This window comes from Triticum aestivum, chromosome 6B (genome assembly GCF_018294505.1).
Source record: "Triticum aestivum cultivar Chinese Spring chromosome 6B, IWGSC CS RefSeq v2.1, whole genome shotgun sequence".
NCBI classification, from domain to species: domain Eukaryota; kingdom Viridiplantae; phylum Streptophyta; class Magnoliopsida; order Poales; family Poaceae; genus Triticum; species Triticum aestivum.
Window position 1 is genome coordinate 239,079,156 of NC_057810.1, and position 21,360 is coordinate 239,100,515.

Below are 21,360 nucleotides of genomic sequence, written 5' to 3' on the forward strand. Positions count from 1 at the left end.
AAGGGCACTACTTCTCTTCTTCCTTCAACCTCCCGGTGAGCTGACAATTATTTGCCTCGTTGTCCCTTGCTCTCTCCTCGCCTCACATTCGACGAGGATCTGCCTGAGCCCTCGTCGGCGAAGCCACGACTAGCCATGACATCCTCGTCTCGTGCTCGGGGTCCAATCCAAGCGTCTATCACATCTGAAGGGCCCCCACCCACACCAGTTAACCTGTTACCACACCTTCGTTGGCGGTGGCCCCATCTCCGGCATGCTCCTGACGAGGCCTCTCCGAGACATTGTGAGTCGCGACCAACAACATCGCCATGTCTCAATCTCGGGGTTTTGCACGGGAATTAGTTGTACCAACAATTTTTTCTTCATGCGGGTCAAGAAAAGCAAACGTGTTTTACTATTAACATATGTGTTGCATATATCTTCATTTGTCTTGGTAAATGACGTGAACTAAGTACCTACCATACCTATTTCTCAAGGCTCCGAAAGTTGGTTACTCCTTCAAACATGTTTGTCGACATCTTGACAAGTGTAGGAAAATGAAGCTTTTGTTCATTACACTATATGTGTGTAAGCAAACGCTATATTTGAGTTAAAGGAGAAGAAATGTTTTCCTTTGTATTATTTGAGGAGAAACCCAGTTCCTTCTAGGTATCATGTTACTTATTTTTTGAAAGACTAGGTGCTAATGTTATTGTTACTGTTTCTTAAATATTTTGAAATTAAGCACCTTCTTGAAGTCCGAGAGTTTATTCTGATGAGAATTGATCAACAACATAATACTCCCTCCGTCCGAAAATACTTGTCAGAGAAATGCATACAAATGGATGTATTTAGAACTAAAATACGTCTAGATATATCCATTCCTCCGATAAGTATTTCGGGGTGGAGGGAGTATTGTATTTCAGAGTTTCTTAGTGACTGTAATCCTATTATACCAGGGAATAAATTCTCAGTTTTCCCTAAAAAAGAAAAGGAGGGAATTTCCAAGCAGTGCATGTGCACTTACACAATTGGACAAGAAGCAAAGGATTGAAGTGATAAGTCCTGTCTCCCTTTTCTTGTCACTTCCCTGATCTCAGCACATAACCTCTACATATACGCCTCCATCCTTTAATCTCTCCGCACCAACGAACTTCAAAAACTATTCTCAACACTTGTGCACACGCAAAGATTCCATGGGAGCGAAGCTTTCCTGCTTTTCCAACCACGGAGGCAGCCTCTCGCAGCAGCCACACCAGCCGGCGCCTGTCAGGGTCGTTGCCGCGGACGGCTCGCTGAAGGAGCTCCCGGCCAGCCCACGCGTCACCGTCTCCGACGTCCTCGGCGGGAGCGCCGCGTCCTTCTTCGTGTGCAACTCCGACGCGCTCTACTTCGAGCAGAGCCCTCCGGCGCTGGCATCCGGGGAGGTACTCCGGCCGGGGCAGATATACTTCGTGCTCCCGGCGGCGTTGCTCGGGCGGCCGCTGTCCAGCGCCGAGATGGCCTCGCTTGCGGTGCGCGCGAGCTCGGCGATCGCGGCCAAGAAGCCGCAGCAGAGGCGCGGGCGCCGCAGCGGCGGGAGGAAGAAGGTGCGCGTCATGCCGGTGCGCGAGGAGGTGGAAGACGGCGAAGACGTTCTGCTGAACGAGAAGCTTAACGAGCGGACGCTCGGGGAGTTTGCGGTGTCGCCGAAGAGCCAAGAGAAGATGGCCGCCGTGGCGGCGCGGTCGCGGCTGAAGATGAAGCTGAAGCGCGCTCTGAGTATCATTCAAGAGGTTGCTGAGTGAAGCACATCTCTAAAAGATACTGTAAATACTAGTAGTAGTATTTTCTATTTTGTTTTTTGGTTTTGTTTGAAGCCATATTTTAGGTTTAAGCCCACATATTTAATTGGTTTAGTAGATTTAGGATAACAAGAACATGTATTCTGGGAAAGGGTATGTGAATATGTCCCATTGTGTATGTGATTCACTAGAATACTAGATGCAAAACTACAAGAATGCAAAACACTGATTCTTGTGTTGTTAGATTTTCAGCAGATTCTGTTCAATTTACACATTCGCTAATCCTCAGGCAACTAAAAATTTCTGTAGCACAAATCCATATTAATAGGGAGAACAACAGAGCGCCGAGCACGAGACACGGATGCCGCAGATTCGATGGCGAGCGCGAGCCATCAACAAGTGGGAGCCAGCGACGCCACGGCGCCTTGGAGTCTCAACGGGTGTGAACCAGCGATGAGGCGGCTCGCCGCAACATCGATTGCCGGAGCGAGTGAGACTGGACTGTTGGGGCTGGGGGCTGCAGGATCGTTGCTGGCGCAGAACGGGGAGAGAGGGATTTCGAGGTATGGTCGGTGTGGCCGTTGAGGGGAATACTGGACGGCGATCGTGCCGCCGATCGCGGGTGGCGGAAGCAAGCGGTTAGGCAATCATTTGTGAAATGGAGCGTAGCTGCCAAACTACATAAACAAAGCTTCAGAGCATGCTTGGATACGTTTTAGTCCATGACTAAAAGTAGTGGGACTAAAACTTGCTAGTCTCACCCATGCTTGGATCCAAATACTAAAAAGACTAAAATCTAGTTATTGAGCATTGATTATCCTCCAAACCCTCCAATCCAGAACTAAGGAGAGGAATTAAATGAGGAGAGAGAGAGCTAATACATATTTTAGTAGGTTTCCTATGACTAAAAGATTTTAGCCTCAAGACTAGTCCTAGTCTCTCTTTAGTCAGGGGTGCTTGGAACTTTAGCCTCTAAAAGAGACTATTTTTAGTCAGACTAAAAATAGTCCCTTGTATCTAAGCACCCTCTCAGTCAGCATATAAGCATATAACCAGAAATGCAACTGCGCGCTTAACCGAAGAAGTGAAGGACGCGTACTTCTCTCCGAGCATAAAGCAATGTTGACGGATAACGATCCTGACAACTATCACCATCGATGCCAGGCCAGATTGCCGAGTCAACCAAATGGTTAAACAAGTCGCAAAGCGATTCGCCGACTGCTCATGGTCGCGTCTTGTACTAGTACGGAATTGTCAAATGCACCGGATACAAGGCAAAGGAGACGTCAACACGAGAAGTAGAGAGGAAGGAAGCTGGAAAACTACGCCAGCAGACCGGCCTTCTGAGCCCGATAAACATTGCATTCCGGTCAGACCTCTCAAACCAGCATAGCTTGCAGGAACTTGTGCTGACTCGAACAAAACTTGCGTCTCAAGCTCTCAACACAGCAACATATAACTCGCTTCCTTCCCGCCGACAGATTACAGATTACGAGCAATCATCTACTCCCTTTGTTACTAAAAATATAAGACCTTCTAGAGAAGTCAGTACGGTTTACATACGAAGCAAAATGGAGTGAATATGTGCTCTAGAATATGTCTATATACATCCGTATATAATTCATATTGAAATCTTTAAAAGGACTTATATTTAGAAACGGAGGGAATAGTGCATGAATTCCTGTGCAGACATTTTTAGCTGGTTGTTTTCCGAAAATGCTTATGTGAGCTCGAGCGCCTGTATGCTCGTTATCTCTGCCGTCGGTCAGTCCCGAGATGCACGTCATGAGCAGTATAGTGTCGGGCATTGAACATATATTTAATGTTTCTCCTGTGCTATGGCCCACCTCTGTCGGGCAGCCCCGTTTAGGCCGTTACGCACGGACGGCGCGGCTCGGCTCAAATCTGACGAAACGAGCCATCTTGCCCAAGATTCTGGTCCAACGGCGTGACGACGGAGCATTTATTCTGCCTGTCCGTCCTATATGCCGCGCTCTTCTCCGACATGGCTCCTTTTCTGCATATCGAGCAAATCCAATACAAATCCCCACAGGTCTGCTGCTGGTTCCAATCTCGTTGGAGCTATCCGGTGTCTCCCATTCCTGGTCTTTCATGTCTAATTCATCTTCCTCCGCCGTGCGGGAGGAGATTGTGCCCCTCATCCCGTGCCCCGACTGCGGCGACCGGCTTATGACCTGGATTGCTCGGGGTGGAGCGAACGCTGGGCATCGGTTCTATAAGTGCGTTAACAGAGAGGTAAGTTTTACAGTAATCACAGCACGATAAAACACACTCAGATCCTGAGTCATAACGACAATATTTTTGTGCGCCACTCCGATCTGTACTGCAGGTTGGGTTATGCGAATTCATAATCGTCATTTTTGGCACTGATCAGCAGCCACTCCAAGCAACTCATCAGCCGGCACCCTCCGTGCATCGTAGAGCTCGTCTTCCGGACTCAAATCAGGACCTGAACCGTGCCTTTCAGCAGGCACGCAATATACGTGCTGATCCACAAGGCAGGGAGGCTTGCCGCTGGGTGAATTAACCTAGCCGCTCGGCTGACACGATATGCCTCATTGTTGTTTTAGCTGCCACGAATTTACTGGCCATTGAGATACAACACAGCTAAAACTAGGAAGAAATTGTACAGCCGACCTGGTATGCTTGAAGAGGAGAAGACGAGGGGACTGGGAACAGAGAAGGAGACAGGGGAATTCAGACTTTTGCTACTTATTTTCGTTTTTTCCACCCAAAACACATTACAAGACTGGGTGTTTATGCACCCACAAACCACACACGACTCCTAACCAGGGCCTCACGTACACCACACCAGCGCCCGACACTTACACGCACAAGGACCGGCTGTGCCCACACACACTGACGCTCCCAATGTCACATTAGCACTCCAGTCCCCTGTGCTAGCTCTGGCATGAGTCACCGGCCATGACAGAAATATGTCATGCTGAAACAATCTAAGTTTGTAAATTATTCAGTCTGAGTTCTGCTGCTTTGTCCACCCCACAACTTTTGCATCGTGCAGGTTTCCTCGCCTGCTTTGGGACATCCCCGCGATCAGGGCAAAGTTGTACATTTGTGGCCTTGCCGCCAAGAAATCGTGCAAAATCTTGTCCTCTTACTCAAACCTTCATAAAGCGCCTTCTCTCTGCTTGTCGTAGGCCTTTCCATGTCCTTCCTCTTAGCCAGAGGTAATAATCCTGACAGCCTATTACCAGACTCGTTAGCCGAGTCGTTTCGTCGTTGCCAACAACACTATCCACTCTGTTTGGTGCAAACTGAATACTAACTTGTGTCTGAACCTGGTTAACAACATCTCCATTCTCTGCCATCATGTCCTCTAATCCAAGACTGTCCCTTATTATTTCAGCAAATGGTGTCATTCCAGCAGCACAATTCTTGATCATAGAAATTAGATGCTTATATGCTTCAACACTCGTGTCCCCCATACGGACAAGCTTCATGTCATGCATCTACATATTGAAATGCCTATAACTAGATGAATTTTTGTGAGCATTGTCCTTCTGATATTGTGTCAGATGAGGGGGTAGGATGTCTCTGGCATCTCTAGTCCATATTTTCACTATGTGCTTCCAAGGTATTTCCTTAATAAGAATAAAGTCCAGAGCCTGTTTCAAAAATTCATACATGTTCATAATTTTTTCATCCAGCATGAATTTGCAACAACCAGGATATGAGGTCATACGTACCTTCAAGACATGGCTGTAGAGCATCCGCATGTGTGCGAACTGGCCACATTCACAATCAAATTCCTCACCACTTCTCCCGCAGCTCTTCCTCGGTATGAATTGTAATATACATTTTTCCTTTCTCGATCTCTTCCATCTGGTATGCTCCACACTCATATACTATATGGCAAAACTGCTTGAACATAGTTCGTGTGTAGATTTTGCCAGCATGTCTTTTAGTTGCGATGTTTGCTCACGTAAGCGGTCTCTCCTGCAAACAAAATTATCACTGATTGGCTCACATCATGGTCCATGTCAAACATATTCAGTTAACTCCACTACGAACTTTCTCATAGTGAGCTGGAAAGATATTTAAACTGCTCAAAGATCTGTCATACCGCACACCCACAGACTATCTTTTGCATGCATCTTGTCCGGTCCACATTTAGCCTGCTCTTCCCTTACCTAATACTGAATCCTTTCGCCCACGAATATAAATTGTCAAAAATCGTACGCCTCACCAAGTGTGTCGAAACTTGTTCCTATCTTTGCACAATGACAAAGTCTCCTGGTTTTTCTGCAAATTGCCGGACTGATTTCTCCAGGGCTGAGATCCTGTGAGGGCAAGGAGCTCAGCCTAGTGCGGCAGCGCCAACACGCACTCTAGAAGCCATGCAAATTATTAGCACATAATCATCAGGTTTTACAGTTTAACTAAGCTATAAACTACTGTTGCTCACAAACAGAAAAATGCATCATGTTTGCAACACAATTTAGCGAAATCTATTATTCCAGTACTCTTGTGTTTATTTCTTTTAAATTATTTATGTTTAATTCTGTACTTGCAAGACATCTTCTTCCCGGAGCAATAACAATATTTTTATCCAGGCTTGGTTCTTCTTATACAATCCCAACTTCTAAATATACACTTACTGCTTTGGCGAACAATTTAACAAACCATCTAAAATGAATCTAGTCACTTCTGTTTTATGTATGTGCACTGCAACTCAAATCGAGAGGATACCCCTGAATTCTTTAAACGCAAATGAACAGTACTGTAAAATTAATCTTCATACCTTTGCGTCCACCCCGGAGCTTTTGGATCCACTTGCTCTATAGAGTGCTCTGAACCTTGACCCTTGTCTGCACTGGCCGGCTCTGGAGCGGCGCCTTCAACACAGATTTGGCCTTCTGCACTTGAGGCCGCCGGGGCCGGCAGCTCAACCACCGCCGGCGCCATGACTGGGTAGTGAAGAGGCTCAATGGTGTTGTTGTTCTCGTTAACCTTCTCTAGCAGTGTTGTGGTACTTCCGCAAAAATATTCAGTAGACAAAATCAAATCATTGCTAAAAACTTAATCCAAAACCGTGCCAAACGGAGCCACAGCGAGCAGATTCTAACCTGTTTAATGGCTGCAACAAGAACTCCATGCTCGCTGGACCGCCCACTCCCCTTTCCTGCAGGAGATTTCTCCACCGGTTCCCTGCCTTGAAGAATGCAAGATCCAACTTCACTGGGTAGGGGATAGCTTGCCCCAGCGCCCAACTTTTACATTTACTGCGTGCCCTGCCGCCACTACCGGAAAGCACCGGATCTGATCCACAGATCAGACGCCGACGACATCTTGAGCCACGGCTCTGCCTCGCTCCGTCCATGGCGTCCAAACGTCCGTCCAAGCCAGGGCCCATCGGTCAAGTGCGTACAGTGACGTATGGAATTCATGTGGACCCGCAGCCTGCCACACTCATTTAATTCATCGAATCACAAAGCTATTCTGGACGGATCAGATACCGAGCTCCTGTGAGCTCGTGATTACATACTCCACGTCCGTTGTTTTCCCTTTATTAGGGAATGCGTTCTCATGTTAACAATAGTAGTAGTACCAAACTCCCTGTTCTTTTAAGAGTTTCACCTCAAGATAAGTCCTACTAACCTAATCTCTGCTCTCCTTGCTTCTTTGATGAATCCCCTAGAGAAGAATTGTCAAGCCGACACTGCAACAAGATACCTGCCCCATAACAGAGATGTAGCCGGACCATGTCCAGTAGTTCAACTCCCAAGATATTTTAAGTAAATACCGACGTTGTTCATCAAGTACTCCCTCCGTTCCTAAATGTAAGTCTTTGTAGAGATTCCACTGGATGGACTACATACGGAGCAAAATGAATGAATCCACACTTAAAATGCATCTATATACATCCGTATGTAGTTCATAGTAGAATCTCTACAAAGACTTACATTTAGGAATGGAGGGAGTAGAAAGGATTACAGTACAATTACTTCTCAAATACAGTATTATAACTGAATTGTTGCTGGCAATCATAAACTACGAGGGAACTTAGCTAGCACCAAGATGAACTACGATAAATTTCTAACCAGTTCAGCGGAATGATTTGTGATTGGTGCTACTGATTTGTTTGCTGCTACCATATGATGGTTGAACTGTAGCTGATCAACTGATAGTTGAATTGGCAGTTATGAGAGAATATAGACAATCTGCTGAAAAACTGATTGTGTATATCAAAGAATCTTTTTAGACCAATGTGTATATGAAAATTTAGACAACCAAATTTAGACATGCTATTGAAGATGCTCTTAGTACTAGCGCCGAAGGGTTTCTGTTGACATGTAAGAGCATCTCTAGCAGATCCCTTATTCTAAAAGTGCACAACAGAGGCACCAAGAGGATAGCTTGCGCTCCCCCACGGGCGCCCTCGCCTACCTCACCTACCACATTCACCGCCACCGCCCCCACCTTCGTCGATGTGGTGTCTGGGTGGGTGCTTCCGTGCGTCGCCTTGCATGATCCAACAGTGGAGACCATTCTAAGCAACTTCATTGACCAGGTCTCCAGGCGGATCTTGCCATGTGTGGCATTGAAGGAGGGTGTGGTGCGCGCAGCTGGCAAGTTCCCCTGAGCCCGCTCCTCCTTCATGCCGTCTTGAAGCTGTGTAGCCACCCCCTTCAGTCTGCCATGCGCCGGTTGGGGAAACTGCTGCCCCTATGCCGGAGGGGCGTGCCCTGCCCGCCAGTCCTGTGACGAGGCCCCGTCTGCGCTCGGTGGTTATTGCCCCTGCCACTTAGGATGGCAGCCACCTACCGCGGAGATCCAGCCATAAAGAGATCGACTGGGTTTATACGCCCAGCTTAGGATCCCCTACCTCGAGATCTGCCAGTTTAGGTTCTGTCATATCGTGTCCTCGATTAATCCGACTGATGGAATCCTCCTTGCGGGTGCCCACACCGACTGATAAACCCCCCTGTTACTAGCATTGCCTTGGGCTGTAAAGATCATGAGTTTCGGCCTCCATGGACCTTAGCTGGATAATATATCGCCGTGGGCCTACCCCGTGGGAGATAACCTCATCAGAACAGAGGTCATCATAAGGTAACGTTTCAGGAAATACAAAAATGCAATAACTGGAACTAACTACTGCAAATCATCATGCCCGAATAGCATGTTCAGAATGCCAATTACGACTGACTTGGACGTGCCTGAGTTGAGCCATTGGTGGTTCATACTTCATAGTCCATAGCTTTTTTAGCTCAGTGTTACGTCAAGACATTACAGAACCTATCTTAAATTAATAAAAAGGGCAAGAAGAATAGATGTAAGTTAATCTACTATGATGCTCAATTTGCAGAAGGGCAGTGAGTTCAGACCTTGGTGCAGTAGGCAGGTCACTTGAGATAGTTAGCACAAATCATCACACTCGGCAGGTCATCATCAGAGAGAATGATTGCAGGACTGCTGGAGGTGCGTAGCCATGATCAAATTTTATGTGATCCGCAAGTTCCACAAAATTATCAGAAGCAAGGGGTCAGTAGCGAAAATTGAATGGTTACAAAAAAAATATCAACAACTTCCAACAAAAGACAAGCACATACATCCCAATTATCTTGTTCTCCGCAGAGTCATCTCTCCAGCTCATCCTCCGAGAATACCTGAAGTGTGCTTAGTAAAAATACCTGCAATACCCAGTGTCAGTGGACAACGACAAAATGATTTTTCGACTGTGCGGGCAGTAAGAGACAACACCAGAGAAGAGTGAAATGTATAAAATGAGAAGGTGAACATCGAGTGCATGTCACCCTATAGGGCCCATGTAAGGCTCATGAGTTACAGAGCAAAGTACAGAAAGTAACCTAACATCTAAATACACCAGAACGGACAGATGTAATAAAAGGACAGAGGGAGTCATTACTATCAGAAACAAGTATAATTTTATACATATTGGATTAAGATTGCTTAAGAAATACACAGGGTTAAAAAAATAAGGAAAGGTTTTTGCATTGTCTAATTAAAGCATTACTGCCAAGTTCGTCTAAAGATAAAATGCTAGTAGGAAAAAGCAACCTAATACTTTGTCAAAGGGAGTAGAACTTGTAACTGAAAAGCTGCCCCAAGTTACCCAAGTACTCCCTCTGTAAAGAAATATAAGAGCGTTTAGATCACTACTTTAGTGATCTAAACGCTCTTATATTTCTTTAAGGAGGGAGTATAAAAGACGAGAGCAGCACCATGATACAGCATACTGACTGAATCCTGATTTAAAAGCCTCCAGTTGTCTTGAGATTCCACTTTTAACCGCAGTGTCGACAACAAAATAAACATATTCATCCAAACTCTCATCAGTTACCTGAAAATAACATGAGTAATTTAGAGAATACTTTAATCTGCTGATAAGCCAGCAACTGAGAGTGCAGAGTCAAATCAGTTACATTATCTGAGGTACCCTCTGAAGAAAGCACATATTCTGGATACACGGGGACAACAAAGTCAATAGCAAGATCCTCAATTTTACAACCTCGTTAACACAAATCAGATGTGCTCTGGTATCCCCCATTGAAGATGATTCTAAGTATCTCTTTTGACAAGTGCTTTCAACTCCATAAGGGTTGTTGCCAGCTCAGGATCAAATGAACTGATATCATATATATTAACAGCTCAGGATCAAAGGAACTGATATCATATATATTAAGCTCCTAACAAAGAAAAGCTTATTAGATCGACTAACAAAAGTAAGAAAGCGTAACAAACATGATATATATTTCAAGAATGCAAGGTCCAAAATACCTGTCCTAGGATAAGCTTGTAAAATGCTTTGGAAAATGGAATGTCAAGAATTCTGACATCCTTAATTGCCTTTGTGATGACTCCTTTCAGATGCTCATCTATATTCATTGCATCAATGTAATTTTTCTTCTTCTATCTCCTTTGATCTGTGTGAGTGGGAGAGATAGAGAGAATAATGCACCTTGAGTGCTCTCATTGCATTCCTGTGATTATATACACGAGCCGTACATGTACAGGGCGCGTAGCGCAGGAGAGAGAGGGAGAGTGGGACACACGACGTGCGAGAGGTGGGGGGGCATGCACGACGTGCATGGCCATGCAGCTAGTCTAGGGCAGCAACTGCTTACACCCCGCCGCAGCTGAAGCATCGGGTGGCCGGATGCATAAGCTGGACCGGAACTCCTGGAACGCCGGTGTCGATAGCCCCTTGGTCAGGACGTCAGCGAACTGATGCGTGGTGGGCACGTGCAAGACACGGAGGTGACCAAGGGCGACCTTCTCTCGGACGAAGTGGATGTCGAGCTCGATGTGTTTCGTGCGTCGATGGTGGACGGGGTTGGCAGCCATGTAGACGGACGAAATGTTGTCGCAGAAGATGACAGTGGCCTTGGGGAGGGAGACGTGCAGCTCACCAAGGAGTTGGCGAAGCCAGCAGCACTCCGCGACGGTGTTGGCGACGGCACGGTATTCTGCTTCCGCGCTGGAACGGGAGACCGTAGCCTGGCGCTTGGATGACCAAGAGACCAAGGAGTCGCCGAGGTAGACAGTGTAGCCGGAGGTGGAGCGCCGCGTGTCCGGGCAGCCTGCCCAGTCTGCGTCCGAGTACGCGGTGAGCGCGAGCGACGCCGACGGGAGCGCGAGCGACGCCGACGGGTGCAGGTGGAGGCCGTACTCGGTGGTGCCACTGAGATAGCGCAAAATGCGCTTCAGCAAGGCAAGGTGAGGAGTGCGCGGGTCGTGCATGACCAGGCAGCACTGTTGCACGGCATAGGCGATGTCGGGCCGTGTCATGGTCATGTACTGCAGGGCGCCTGCCAAGCTGCGATACTCGGAGGCGTGAGGGACTGGCGCGCCGTCTGTCGCGGAGAGCTTGGAGTGAGTGTCGACTGGCGTGGACACCGGCTTGCACTCGGTCATGTTTGCGCGTCCCAGCAGCTCCGCAGCATATTGCCGCTGAGAGAGGAAGAAGCCTTCGGGCGTCCTGGTCACGGCGATGCCGAGGAAGTAGTGGAGCGGGCCGAGATCCTTCATAGAGAATTCCGCGAACAGGAGCTGTTGGAGTTGTTGGAGAAGCGTGGACGTGGACGCGGTGAGCACGATGTCGTCGACATAGAGCAGTAGGTATGCCGTGCCCGCGCTGTTGTGGAGGACGAAGAGGGACGGGTCGGACCGTGAGTCGATGAAGCCAAGACCGCGAACGAAGGTGGCGAACCGCGCGAACCAAGCACGCGGAGCCTGTTTCAGGCCATAGAGGGACTTGTCCAGCAGGCACACATGATCAGGATGGTTGGTGTTGACGAAGCCAGCAGGCTGCTGGCAGTAGACGCGCTCGGCGAGGCGTCCATGCAGGAAGGCGTTGTTCACATCCATCTGATGAACGGGCCACTGACGAGCGGCGGCGATGGTGAGCACGACGCGGATGGTGGCCGCCTTGACGACGGGCGAGAACGTCTCGTCGAAGTCGACTCCCGGCCGCTGTGAGAAGCCGCGCACGACCCATCTCGCTTTGTAGCGATCCAGCGTGCCATCAGCCTTGAGTTTGTGGCGGAACAACCACTTGCCGGTGACGATGTTGGCGCCCGGTGGGCGCGGTACGAGGCTCCACGTCCGGTTCTCCATCAATGCCCTGTACTCCACCTGCATTGCAGTTAGCCAATGGGGATCACGCAGCGCAGCACGCACGGTTTTGGGTATAGGGGAGATGGTTGGGGCGGTGGTGGAAGTTGTGAGGGCTTGGTTGTATTTAGGGTTCGGGAAGAACTTGCCGGCCTGGGCCCGGGTGATCATCGTATGTGTAGGAGCTGGGTCAGGACGCCGGCGGGGAGGCGTGGTGCGTGGTGGCGTGGAGGTGGGTGATGGGTTGTCCGGCGTGGTCCAGGCATGGGCGGCGATGGTGGTCTGTCCGCCGATGGGGGAGTAGATGTGCTTGGGGGCGTAGCCGTGGCCGATATGGCGGGGCTAGGCAGGACGGCGGGAGCGCCGTGGGGAGGGGGCTGGGTGTGAGGCGGGCGAGGTACGCGTGGGAGCGCATAGCGGGGACGCTGGGGTATGGATGGGGTGTAGTTGAGCTCATCGGGGTCAGAGGTGGGCTCAGCTGTGGTGTGAGCGAAAGGGAACTGATGCTCGTCGAACACGACATGGCGGGATATGACAACTTTGCCAGTGGTGCGGTTGAGGCACCGATAGCCCTTGTGGTGTGGTGAGTAACCAAGGAACACACAGGGAGCCGATCGGGGAGCGAGTTTGTGTGGTGTGGTTGCGCTGAGGTTAGGGTAGCACAAGCATCCAAAAACCCGAAGAGCGGTGTAGTTGGGTTCGGTGCCGTGGAGGAGAAAGAAGGGGCTGTGATTATGTCGAGGACGACAGGGGCGCCGGTTGAGTAAGAAGGTGGCGGTTTGCAAAGCTTCTGCCCAGTACGCGTATGGCATGGAGGCATGGATGAGCATTGAGCGAGTGATGTCGTTTAGTGTGCGGAGGGCACGTTCAGCACGGCCGTTTTGTGGTGATGTGTATGGGCACGACATGCGAAGAGCGATTCCTAGGCTGGAGAAGAGGTCGCGTGAGGCGAGGTTGTCAAATTCCTTGCCATTGTCCGTTTGGATGGATAGAATGGGTAGGTGGAACTGAGTGGAAACGAAAGCGGCAAACGAACGGAGCGTGGGCAGCACTTCGGATTTGTGACGAAGGGGGTACGTCCATATGAAATGGCTATAATCATCCACAATAACAAGATAATGTTGGCAACCGGAAATACTCATAATAGGAGAGGTCCAAACATCACAATGCACAAGCTGAAACGGGAAATAGGAAACATGTTCTGAAGAGCTAAAGGGCAAGCGCACACTTTTTCCTAATTGACAAGCATTACAGGTGGGGCGAGATATATCAGACGGGCGGATATGACAGCTCCGGAGGGTGTGATCAAGCGCATCATCACCAAGGTGGCCGAGGCGGCGATGCCATGTGTCGCGGGAGACGGCGAGGAGGGCTTGGTGCTGGGTCGGTGGCGCGGTCATGGGGTAGAGCTCATCCGGCGAGTTACACCGGAGGATCACCGTCTTCGTGCTTCGGTCCTTGACAGAAAAACCAACGTCATCAAATTCCACGTTAACAGGGTTATCACGGGTTAGGGCTTTGACAGAGAGGAGGTTTTTGATGAGGTTGGGGGAGACAAGAACATTGTGCAGAGAGAGGGGTTTGTGGCTGTAGGGATGGAGTGGTGACCGGAGTGCGTGACTGCGAGCGTCGAGCCATCACCAACTGTAATGCCAGGAGAAGAACAGGGATAGGAGGAGGAGAGGATACCTGGTGAGGAGGCCATATGGGTTGTGGCGCCGGTGTCCAGGTACCACTCTGCACCAGACGCGGCCGGCTGGCCCTGTTGAACTTGCAGGTTGTTGAGGGCGTGGATCAGGGCCGTCTGGTCCCATGCTGCACCGCCGACAGGTGGGCCACCAGGAGCGCCGTACAGGGGGTGCGGCGGGACAGCCCCATGCTGCCAGACGACGGGTGGAGCGGAGTTGGGTACCCCGCCGTAGTGGGACGCAGTGCCGGCGAATGGAGCGGCGGCGCCGGGACGTGGTCCGAGGATGCCCGAGCTCGGGGCATGGGGGCGCCAGGGCATTGGCCACGCGTGGACCATACCGGTCCATGGCGCTGGTGCTGGTGCAGGCGGGCGAGGCACATGCGAGCCCCCGCCGGAGTGTGAGGACTGGCCACCACCCGAGCCGGCGCCCCTACCCCTGCCTCTGTTGCGACCGCCGTTGTTGGGGCGTCCGCCGCCCGTGCTGGAGCCGCCCCCACCTTGGCCGGGCTGCCCCGGTACACGGGCCGCGTGGAGAGCGGTCTCGGTGTGGCGCTCGTCCGCCTGACGACTTTCCTCGAGCATGAAGAAGGCACGGCAGCGGAGGAAAGTGGGGAAGGGCGTCTGCATAGTCAGGATAGGTATGGCATAACGGAACCGCGGATGCAGCCCGCGAAACATGTTCAGCACCTGATCCTTGTCGTCGACTTCTGCGTTGAGATCGGCAAGGCGATCAGCGCAGTCCTTGAGACGCGCGAAGTAGGCGAGGATGGACGAGGACCCTTGTTCGATGCGCCGGAACTCGGTGGCGAGGAAGACGATCTGGTGCTCTGCGTTCTCTAGAAAGAGAGTGCAGATGGCGGACCAGACCGCGGCCGCGGAGGCGCCGCGGCGGTGGATGAGGCCGAAGATCTCAGGGCTCACGCGGTTGTAGAGCCAGGAGGTGATGTGCGCGTCGTCTTGATCCCAGAGGGGGTCGCCGGCGCGCCCGGGACCCGTGAGATGCTCCTGGACGGCGTACTTCTGGAACATAACCTCGAACAGGGTGCGCCACTGCGAGAAGTTCGGAGGGTTGAGGGAGAGCACCAGCGGCACGTGCTGGTTGATGAAGACGGCCGCGAGCGGAGACTGTGGCGGTGGGGCTGCAGACGTGGAGGCGCCGGGATCCGGGGTAAAGAGCGGCCGGCCGAGAGCGCCGTGCGTGAAGACGGAGGGAGTGAGCAAGGACTGGCTCACGGGGACTGGGCGAACCTGGGTACCAGGCGTGACCGGCGAGCCGCCGGACGGGCGCGGTGGTGGAGGGTGGCGGGTGGGGGAGGTGGGTTCGCCATGGGAAGATGCGGCTGGGAGGGAGAGCAGCGGAAGAGGTTGAGCGACGCAGGAGAGAACCGGCGTCTGATACCATGTGAGTGGGAGAGATAGAGAGAATAATGCACCTTGAGTGCTCTCATTGCATTCCTGTGATTATATACACGAGCCGTACATGTACAGGGCGCGTAGCGCAGGAGAGAGAGGGAGAGTGGGACACACGACGTGCGAGAGGTGGGGGGGCATGCACGACGTGCATGGCCATGCAGCTAGTCTAGGGCAGCAACTGCTTACAATCTGTACATTCCAACTAAACTGAAACCTATCCAATTGTGTTCATTTTTCTTATTTCTTTAACTCCGTATGCACATCAGTTCTAATTTTATAGATGCTGTAAGCTCAAACTTAGATACTTACCGATGTTATCATGGTTCTATCATATTTGTGGTGGCACCCTGGTGACCCTGACAATGACCAAGATTAGAGTATTTGGCGGGTAGGCAAGTAGCAATTATCTCAAAATGACTGAAGACATCAGCTCTGCAAACCCGGACTTAAAATTATTGACCAGGGTGATGCCTACCCAGCTTCAGCTGAATCACCACCAAGCTATCAATATATTGGTCAAGAATCAAGATACTAGCCAATTAGTATGATATACAAGTTGACACAACTTTGGGTGCCACCGATGTAGCAATGTTGCTGGAAAGAATGCTGATATATCTACTGTGGCCTGGCTTCCTTCAAAAGAAGGGGATCAGTCAGGCATACACTTCTTAAGAGAGAATAAAAACATCAACCTCTGTCACATTGTTGTCTGCTCCAAGCCTTTGTGGAATGCTGCAAATATGCATTAATTGATAGAGCAAGGAGTTGTCTTCTTCAATGCAATTCTGATGCAGATATCAGAACTTTTGTTCATCTAATCCATGGTACACACAGGTCTGCTACTTTTGGCACCTGCCTGAGCGCTGAAGCTTCAACAAAGAACTCTTGCCTCATACATATATGCTGCAGGCAATCAACCATCTTATCAAAAGTGTACACAGATGACCCCTTCAGATGATCATCTATGTTCCTTTCATAGATGTAATTTTTTTTCTATATTCCTTGATTTGTAATACATTCTAACTAAACTGAAACTTATTCAATAATATTCATTTTTCTTATTTCTTTAACTCTGTATGCGCATCAGCACATGTGCACATCAGTTCTAATTTTATAGATGTTATTAGCTCGAACTTAGATACTTGCTGATAGTTATCCTGCTTCTATCATATTTGTAGTGGCACCCTGGTGACCCTGACACGAGATTAGAGTATTTGGCAGGTAGGCAAGTACTACCTCCGTTCCAAATTATAAGATGTTTTGGATATTTCAATATGGACTACATACAGACTAAAATGAGTGAACAAACACACTAAAACACATTTATATACATCCGATTCAGAAAAAGTTAAAACATCTTATAATTCGGAACGGAGGGAGTAGCAATTCTCTCAAAATGACTTAAGGCATCAGCTCTGCAAACCCGGACTCAAAATTATCGGCCAGGTTGATGTCTACCCAGCTTCAGCTGAATCACCACCCAGCTATCAATATTTTGGTGAAGAATTAAGATACTAACCAATTAGTATGATATACAAGTTGACACGGCTTTGGGTGCCACCGGTGCCGCAATGTTGCTGGAAAGAATGCTGATATATCTATGTGGCCTGGCTTCCTTCAAAAGAAGGGATCAGTGAGGCACACACTTCGTCACATCAATGTCAGGTCCAAGCCTTTGTGCAATGTCGCAAACATGTATTAGTTCATATAGCAAGGAGTGATCTTCAATGCGATTCTGATGCAGATATCAGAACTTTGTTGCTCTGATCTGTGGTAGACACAGAACTGCTACTTTTGGCACCAGCCTGAGCGCTAAAGCTTCAACAGAGAATTCTTGCCTCGTACATATATGCTGCAGCAGTCACCATCTTATCAAAAGCGTACCAAGATCAAAGCCCCAGTAGTATTACCAAAGAACTACTCCCTCTGTTCCAAATTACTTGTCGTGGTTTTAGTTCAAATTTGGAAGAGAGGACTTCAGCACAGCAGCAGAACTTTTAAGTCGCATGGCTGCATTGTGCTCATCGTGCCAAGGACTTATGTACTTTTCTTTTCAAGCCTATCTCCTTCTGAAATTACTCAGTTAACTACTAAGTGTTAACCATTAGCTCCACCTCAGATGCTAAATTCATCTGATCGGGTACATACCGAGCCATTCCAACTCCATAGTAAATCAAGTCAAGCATCTCATAGATCACATTGTCTTGGGGATGTGTACGGTCACCTGCAACAAACACCCCAACTCCCCTCTCCTCCCCTCCAACTGTGACTGATGACCACCCTACTCCTTTCACAACCCCTTTCTGCTTCATCATATGTCTCTCTTGTGCTGCCTCACACCATTGTCCCTTGCTGGCATATAGATTTGCCATTGCCACATGTGCTCCTGCACCCCATGGCTCTGCCTCCATTGCCCTCTCTGCAGCTTTCTTTCCGGTTTCCTCTTCCCCTCGAGCTGCACATGCCCTAAGCAAAGATGTCCAAACAACACCATCTCTTTCATTAGCTGCCATACCACCAATCAACTCCTCAGCCTCATCTATTCTACCAGCTCTGCCCAACAAATCCACGACACAGCCATAGTGCTCCTTTGCGGGCTCCAGTCCATAGCTTTTGCTCATTGCATTGAGGTACCTCAATCCAAGCTCAACTGCCCCAGCATGACAGCAAGCACTGAGCACACCTATGAACGCAACATGGTCCGGCTTTAGCCCAACACGGCACATTTCCTCAAACAATTCAAGTGCCCTTTCACTGTGGCCATGCTCAGCATTCCCGACGATCATCGCAGTCCATGAAACCACATCATCTTTCGTGCGATTGGAAAATACAACATCAGCATCTGACATGTTGCCACTCTTTCCATACATGTCAATGAGCGCACTCCTGACCATGGCATGGTGTTCAAGTCCAGCAGCGACAGCAAGTGCATGGAGTTGGCGACCAGCGTCCAGTGACGCAGCAGTTGCGCACGCACTGAGGAGACTGGCAAGAGTAAACTCATTCGGACGAGGACAATGGTGCCGTCGCATTTCAGTAAACAGGGCGAAAGCCTCCCCGGCAAGTCCTTCCTGCGCATAGCCTGATATGATTGCACTCCAAGAGACAACATCCTTGGCAGCACTTTCACGGAACACGGCATCGGCTGCTGACAGACGACCGGCGGCGCGGGCATAGAGTGTGACGAGTGAATTGGCCACCGAGCGCGCACTGGCGAACCCTCTTTGTGCAGCTTGAGCGTGCAACTGCTCTCCAAGATATACACACGAAATATTTGCACACGCAGCAATAACTGCAGCGTATGTGTATTCGTTGGGCCTGGCCGCCTTCGATGCCCCGTCACGAAGCATCGCGACGAATGCCAGGATGGCTTCCTTGGCACGACCAGTCTGTGCGTAGGAGGATATCACAGTCGTCCACGCGGCAACGTCTCGCGAGCCCATGCGGCCGACCGCAGCCATTGCACGGTGGACGTCCCCGCAGCGCGCGTACAGCGTGGCGAGTGTGTTGGCGACGTAGGGCGTGGCGTCGAAGCCGAGCTTGGCGCAGAGCGCGTGCACCTCACGGCCGCGCGATAGCAGCCCGGTGTCAGCGCACGCGGTGAGCGCGGCCGCGAAGGCATGCGAGTCACAGGGCATGCTGGAGGCGCGCATCTCAGCAAAGCGGCGGACCGCGTCGTGGCGGCGGCCGGCCCGCGCCAGTGCGGAGATGAGCGTGGTCCAGGAGACCACGTTCTTGAGCGGCATTTCGTCGAACACCCTGAGCGCTTGCGCGAGGCAGCCGGCCTTGGCGTAGGCGTCGGCCAGCGCGGTGGCGACGAAGACGGAGGAGACGGCCGAGGACCTGACGGCGAAGGCGTGCAGTGACGCGGCGTGGCTGGCGTCGGCGGCCGCGGCGCAGGCCTTGAACGCGAGGCTGAGCACGAAGGGGTCAGCGGCCGGGAGCGAGGATGCGCGGATGCGGGAGAAGAGCGCCATGGCGCCGGTGACATCCCCCGCCGCAGCATGGCCCGCGAGCAGGGCAGAGTAGGAGGCCTCGTCGCGGTGCGGCGCTCCGTCGAACAGGGCCTGCGCGTCGGGTAGCCGGCCCGACTGGACCAGGCGCTTCAGCCGAGCGTTGAGGTCTTGCAGTGGCGGCACGGAGAAGACGGGCGGTGGGTGTGGTTCGGGACGAAGAGGAGCAGCTTCGGCCCACATGGAGCGACCGAGACGGGGAGATTTCACGCGGGGAGCGAAGCGCGCCACCATTTGAGTCCACTCGGCGGCCTGAAACTCCTCCCCGGCCCGCGGCGGCGCTCCTGCCCGGTCCCCACGGCTGCGCGGCGTGGTTTCCCCTCAGCGGTACGGCGCTTGACCGGCCGGAGCTGGGCTCTTCGCGGCGAAGCGCGCGAGAGCACGACTGCACGAGACGGCCCGCGCAGACCCTCCTTTTCCGGTTTTCCCTCCTGGATTTTGGCTTCATCGTGCACGCGCACGATTCTGGCTTCCCGAGCGGCCGCGCGTGAGCCGACGGATGTGGCTGATGTACTGCGGCGGCATCGTGCGAGTGAGCCAGTCAACTGGGGATTGTACGACCGATGCGAGCATTGGCATTTTGGCCTGCTCTCTTTGTTTCTCAAACACGAGCAGAACCACGTCTTCAGCCATCCAGTATGTGACTCTCAGCATCTTTAGCAGACCTTAAGAGCATGCTTGGATACGTTTTAGTTCCATGACTAAAAGTAGTGGGACTAAAACTTGCTAGTCTCACCCATGCTTGGATCCAAATACTAAAGAGACTAAAATCTAGTTATTGAGCATTTATTATCCTCCAAACCCTCCAATCCAGAACTAAGGAGAGGAATTAAATAAGGAGAGAGAGAGCTAATACATATTTTAGTAGGTTTCCCATGACTAAAAGATTTTAGCCTCAAGACTAGTCCTAACCTCTTTTTAGTCAGGGGTGCTTGGAACTTTAGCCTCTAAAAGAGACTATTTTTAGTCAGACTAAAAATAGTCCCTTGTATCCAAACCCTCCAAACACGGACCTGCGAACCAACCTGTGGTTGGATGGTTAGAAGGACTGTGGTATTCCCAGCCACCAATGTTCAAATTCTGGTGCTCGCATTTATTCCTGAATTTATTTCAGGATTTCCGGTGATGCACATTCAGTGGGAGAAGACGTTTTCATCGACGACGAGGTGCCTACGATTACTTCGTAAATTTTAAGATGATATGTCGGCTCAGTCTTTCGGAAGTGCTCATAGGGGTGAGTGTATGCGCGTGTATATGAGCGCTTGCGTCTGTACTATGTTAAAAAAAACACGGACATGTACGGAGGAGCGGCGGCCACCGTAAACCCTACTGCCAAAATTTGGCTCACCGGAGCTATCTGGGTGCTACAGCGACGATGTAGCGGCGGAGGAGTTCAATCGTCGTCGTCGGAGGAGGAGACGAGGTCGACGTAGATGTCATCACGCGCCTTGGCTTCGCGGCGCCATGCCTCGAGGTTGGTGTCGAAGTCATGCGCCTTGGTGAGCTCCTGCTCGACGAGGACGTCCTCGAGCTCGGCTAGAGATCGACGGCGCTGCTTCGCCTCCTCCTCCTCCCACGCACTACGTGCGATGATGACCCGCTCGAAGATGCTCGCCTCCGCCGGGAGAGGAAATCCCCCGGCCCGATGACGCCATCGCCCGGCCGCACCGGCTCCGCCTCAAGCTCCCTCTTCACCGCGTGGAGCGGCAGAAGCTCCTTTGGCTCCCTTTTCACCGGTATGAGGAGCGGCGTACGGGAGATCGACCCCCCGTCAGAGCTACCCGCGTCGGCGGACAGACGCGCCTGCCTGCGGTCGTACCCCTCCGTCTCGCGGCGGAGGAGCGACGGCGACGGCTCTAGG

General features: G+C 51.0%; 3 protein-coding genes across 7 annotated transcripts; 1 reads left to right on the forward strand and 2 right to left on the reverse strand.

Moving 5' to 3' along the window:
* Nucleotides 1-1,109: 1,109 nt before the first annotated feature.
* Nucleotides 1,110-1,941, forward strand: LOC123134016 (uncharacterized). Its single transcript, XM_044553379.1, has one exon. The coding sequence runs from the start codon at nt 1,176-1,178 to the stop codon at nt 1,764-1,766; it is 591 nt and encodes a 196-aa protein (XP_044409314.1). The 5' UTR covers nt 1,110-1,175; the 3' UTR covers nt 1,767-1,941.
* A 2,529-nt stretch (nt 1,942-4,470) lies between these two features.
* Nucleotides 4,471-10,436, reverse strand: LOC123136777 (uncharacterized). 5 transcript variants are annotated; one of them, XR_006467284.1, is made up of 8 exons: nt 10,193-10,436; nt 9,992-10,110; nt 9,359-9,439; nt 9,134-9,218; nt 6,547-7,478; nt 5,869-6,085; nt 5,492-5,741; nt 4,471-5,410 (listed from the first exon to the last, which is right to left on the reverse strand). XR_006467284.1 is itself a non-coding variant. In XM_044556275.1 (4 exons), exons 1-3 carry the CDS (start codon nt 7,156-7,158, stop codon nt 5,651-5,653), a joined length of 609 nt encoding a protein of 202 aa, XP_044412210.1. In that variant the 5' UTR covers nt 7,159-7,264; the 3' UTR covers nt 4,471-5,410; nt 5,492-5,650. The 5 variants fall into 5 exon arrangements, 3 of the variants coding, with proteins under 3 accessions (XP_044412210.1, XP_044412212.1, XP_044412211.1); XR_006467283.1 differs by having other exon boundaries at nt 5,869-6,133; nt 10,193-10,429; XM_044556275.1 differs by lacking the exons at nt 5,869-6,085; nt 9,134-9,218; nt 9,359-9,439; nt 9,992-10,110; nt 10,193-10,436 and having other exon boundaries at nt 6,547-6,777; nt 6,872-7,264.
* A 6,459-nt stretch (nt 10,437-16,895) lies between these two features.
* On the reverse strand, nt 16,896-20,025 carry LOC123136778 (putative pentatricopeptide repeat-containing protein At3g47840). Its single transcript, XM_044556279.1, has one exon. The coding sequence runs from the start codon at nt 19,731-19,733 to the stop codon at nt 17,577-17,579; it is 2,157 nt and encodes a 718-aa protein (XP_044412214.1). The 5' UTR covers nt 19,734-20,025; the 3' UTR covers nt 16,896-17,576.
* Nucleotides 20,026-21,360: the final 1,335 nt, after the last annotated feature.

Excerpts from the sequence above, each read along its gene's own strand:
- LOC123134016 (XM_044553379.1), top strand. The coding sequence starts at position 1,176 with ATGGGAGCGAAGCTTTCCTGCTTTTCCAACCACGGAGGCAGCCTCTCG.
- LOC123136777 (XM_044556275.1), bottom strand. The coding sequence starts at position 7,158 with ATGGGCCCTGGCTTGGACGGACGTTTGGACGCCATGGACGGAGCGAGG. Across the intron at positions 6,778-6,871 it reads TTGTTGCAGCCATTAAACAG|TACCACAACACTGCTAGAGA; the intron begins GTTAGAATCTGC and ends TTTTTGCGGAAG. Across the intron at positions 5,742-6,546 it reads GCTCCGGGGTGGACGCAAAG|GAGAGACCGCTTACGTGAGC; the intron begins GTATGAAGATTA and ends TTTTGTTTGCAG.
- LOC123136778 (XM_044556279.1), bottom strand. The coding sequence starts at position 19,733 with ATGGTGGCGCGCTTCGCTCCCCGCGTGAAATCTCCCCGTCTCGGTCGC.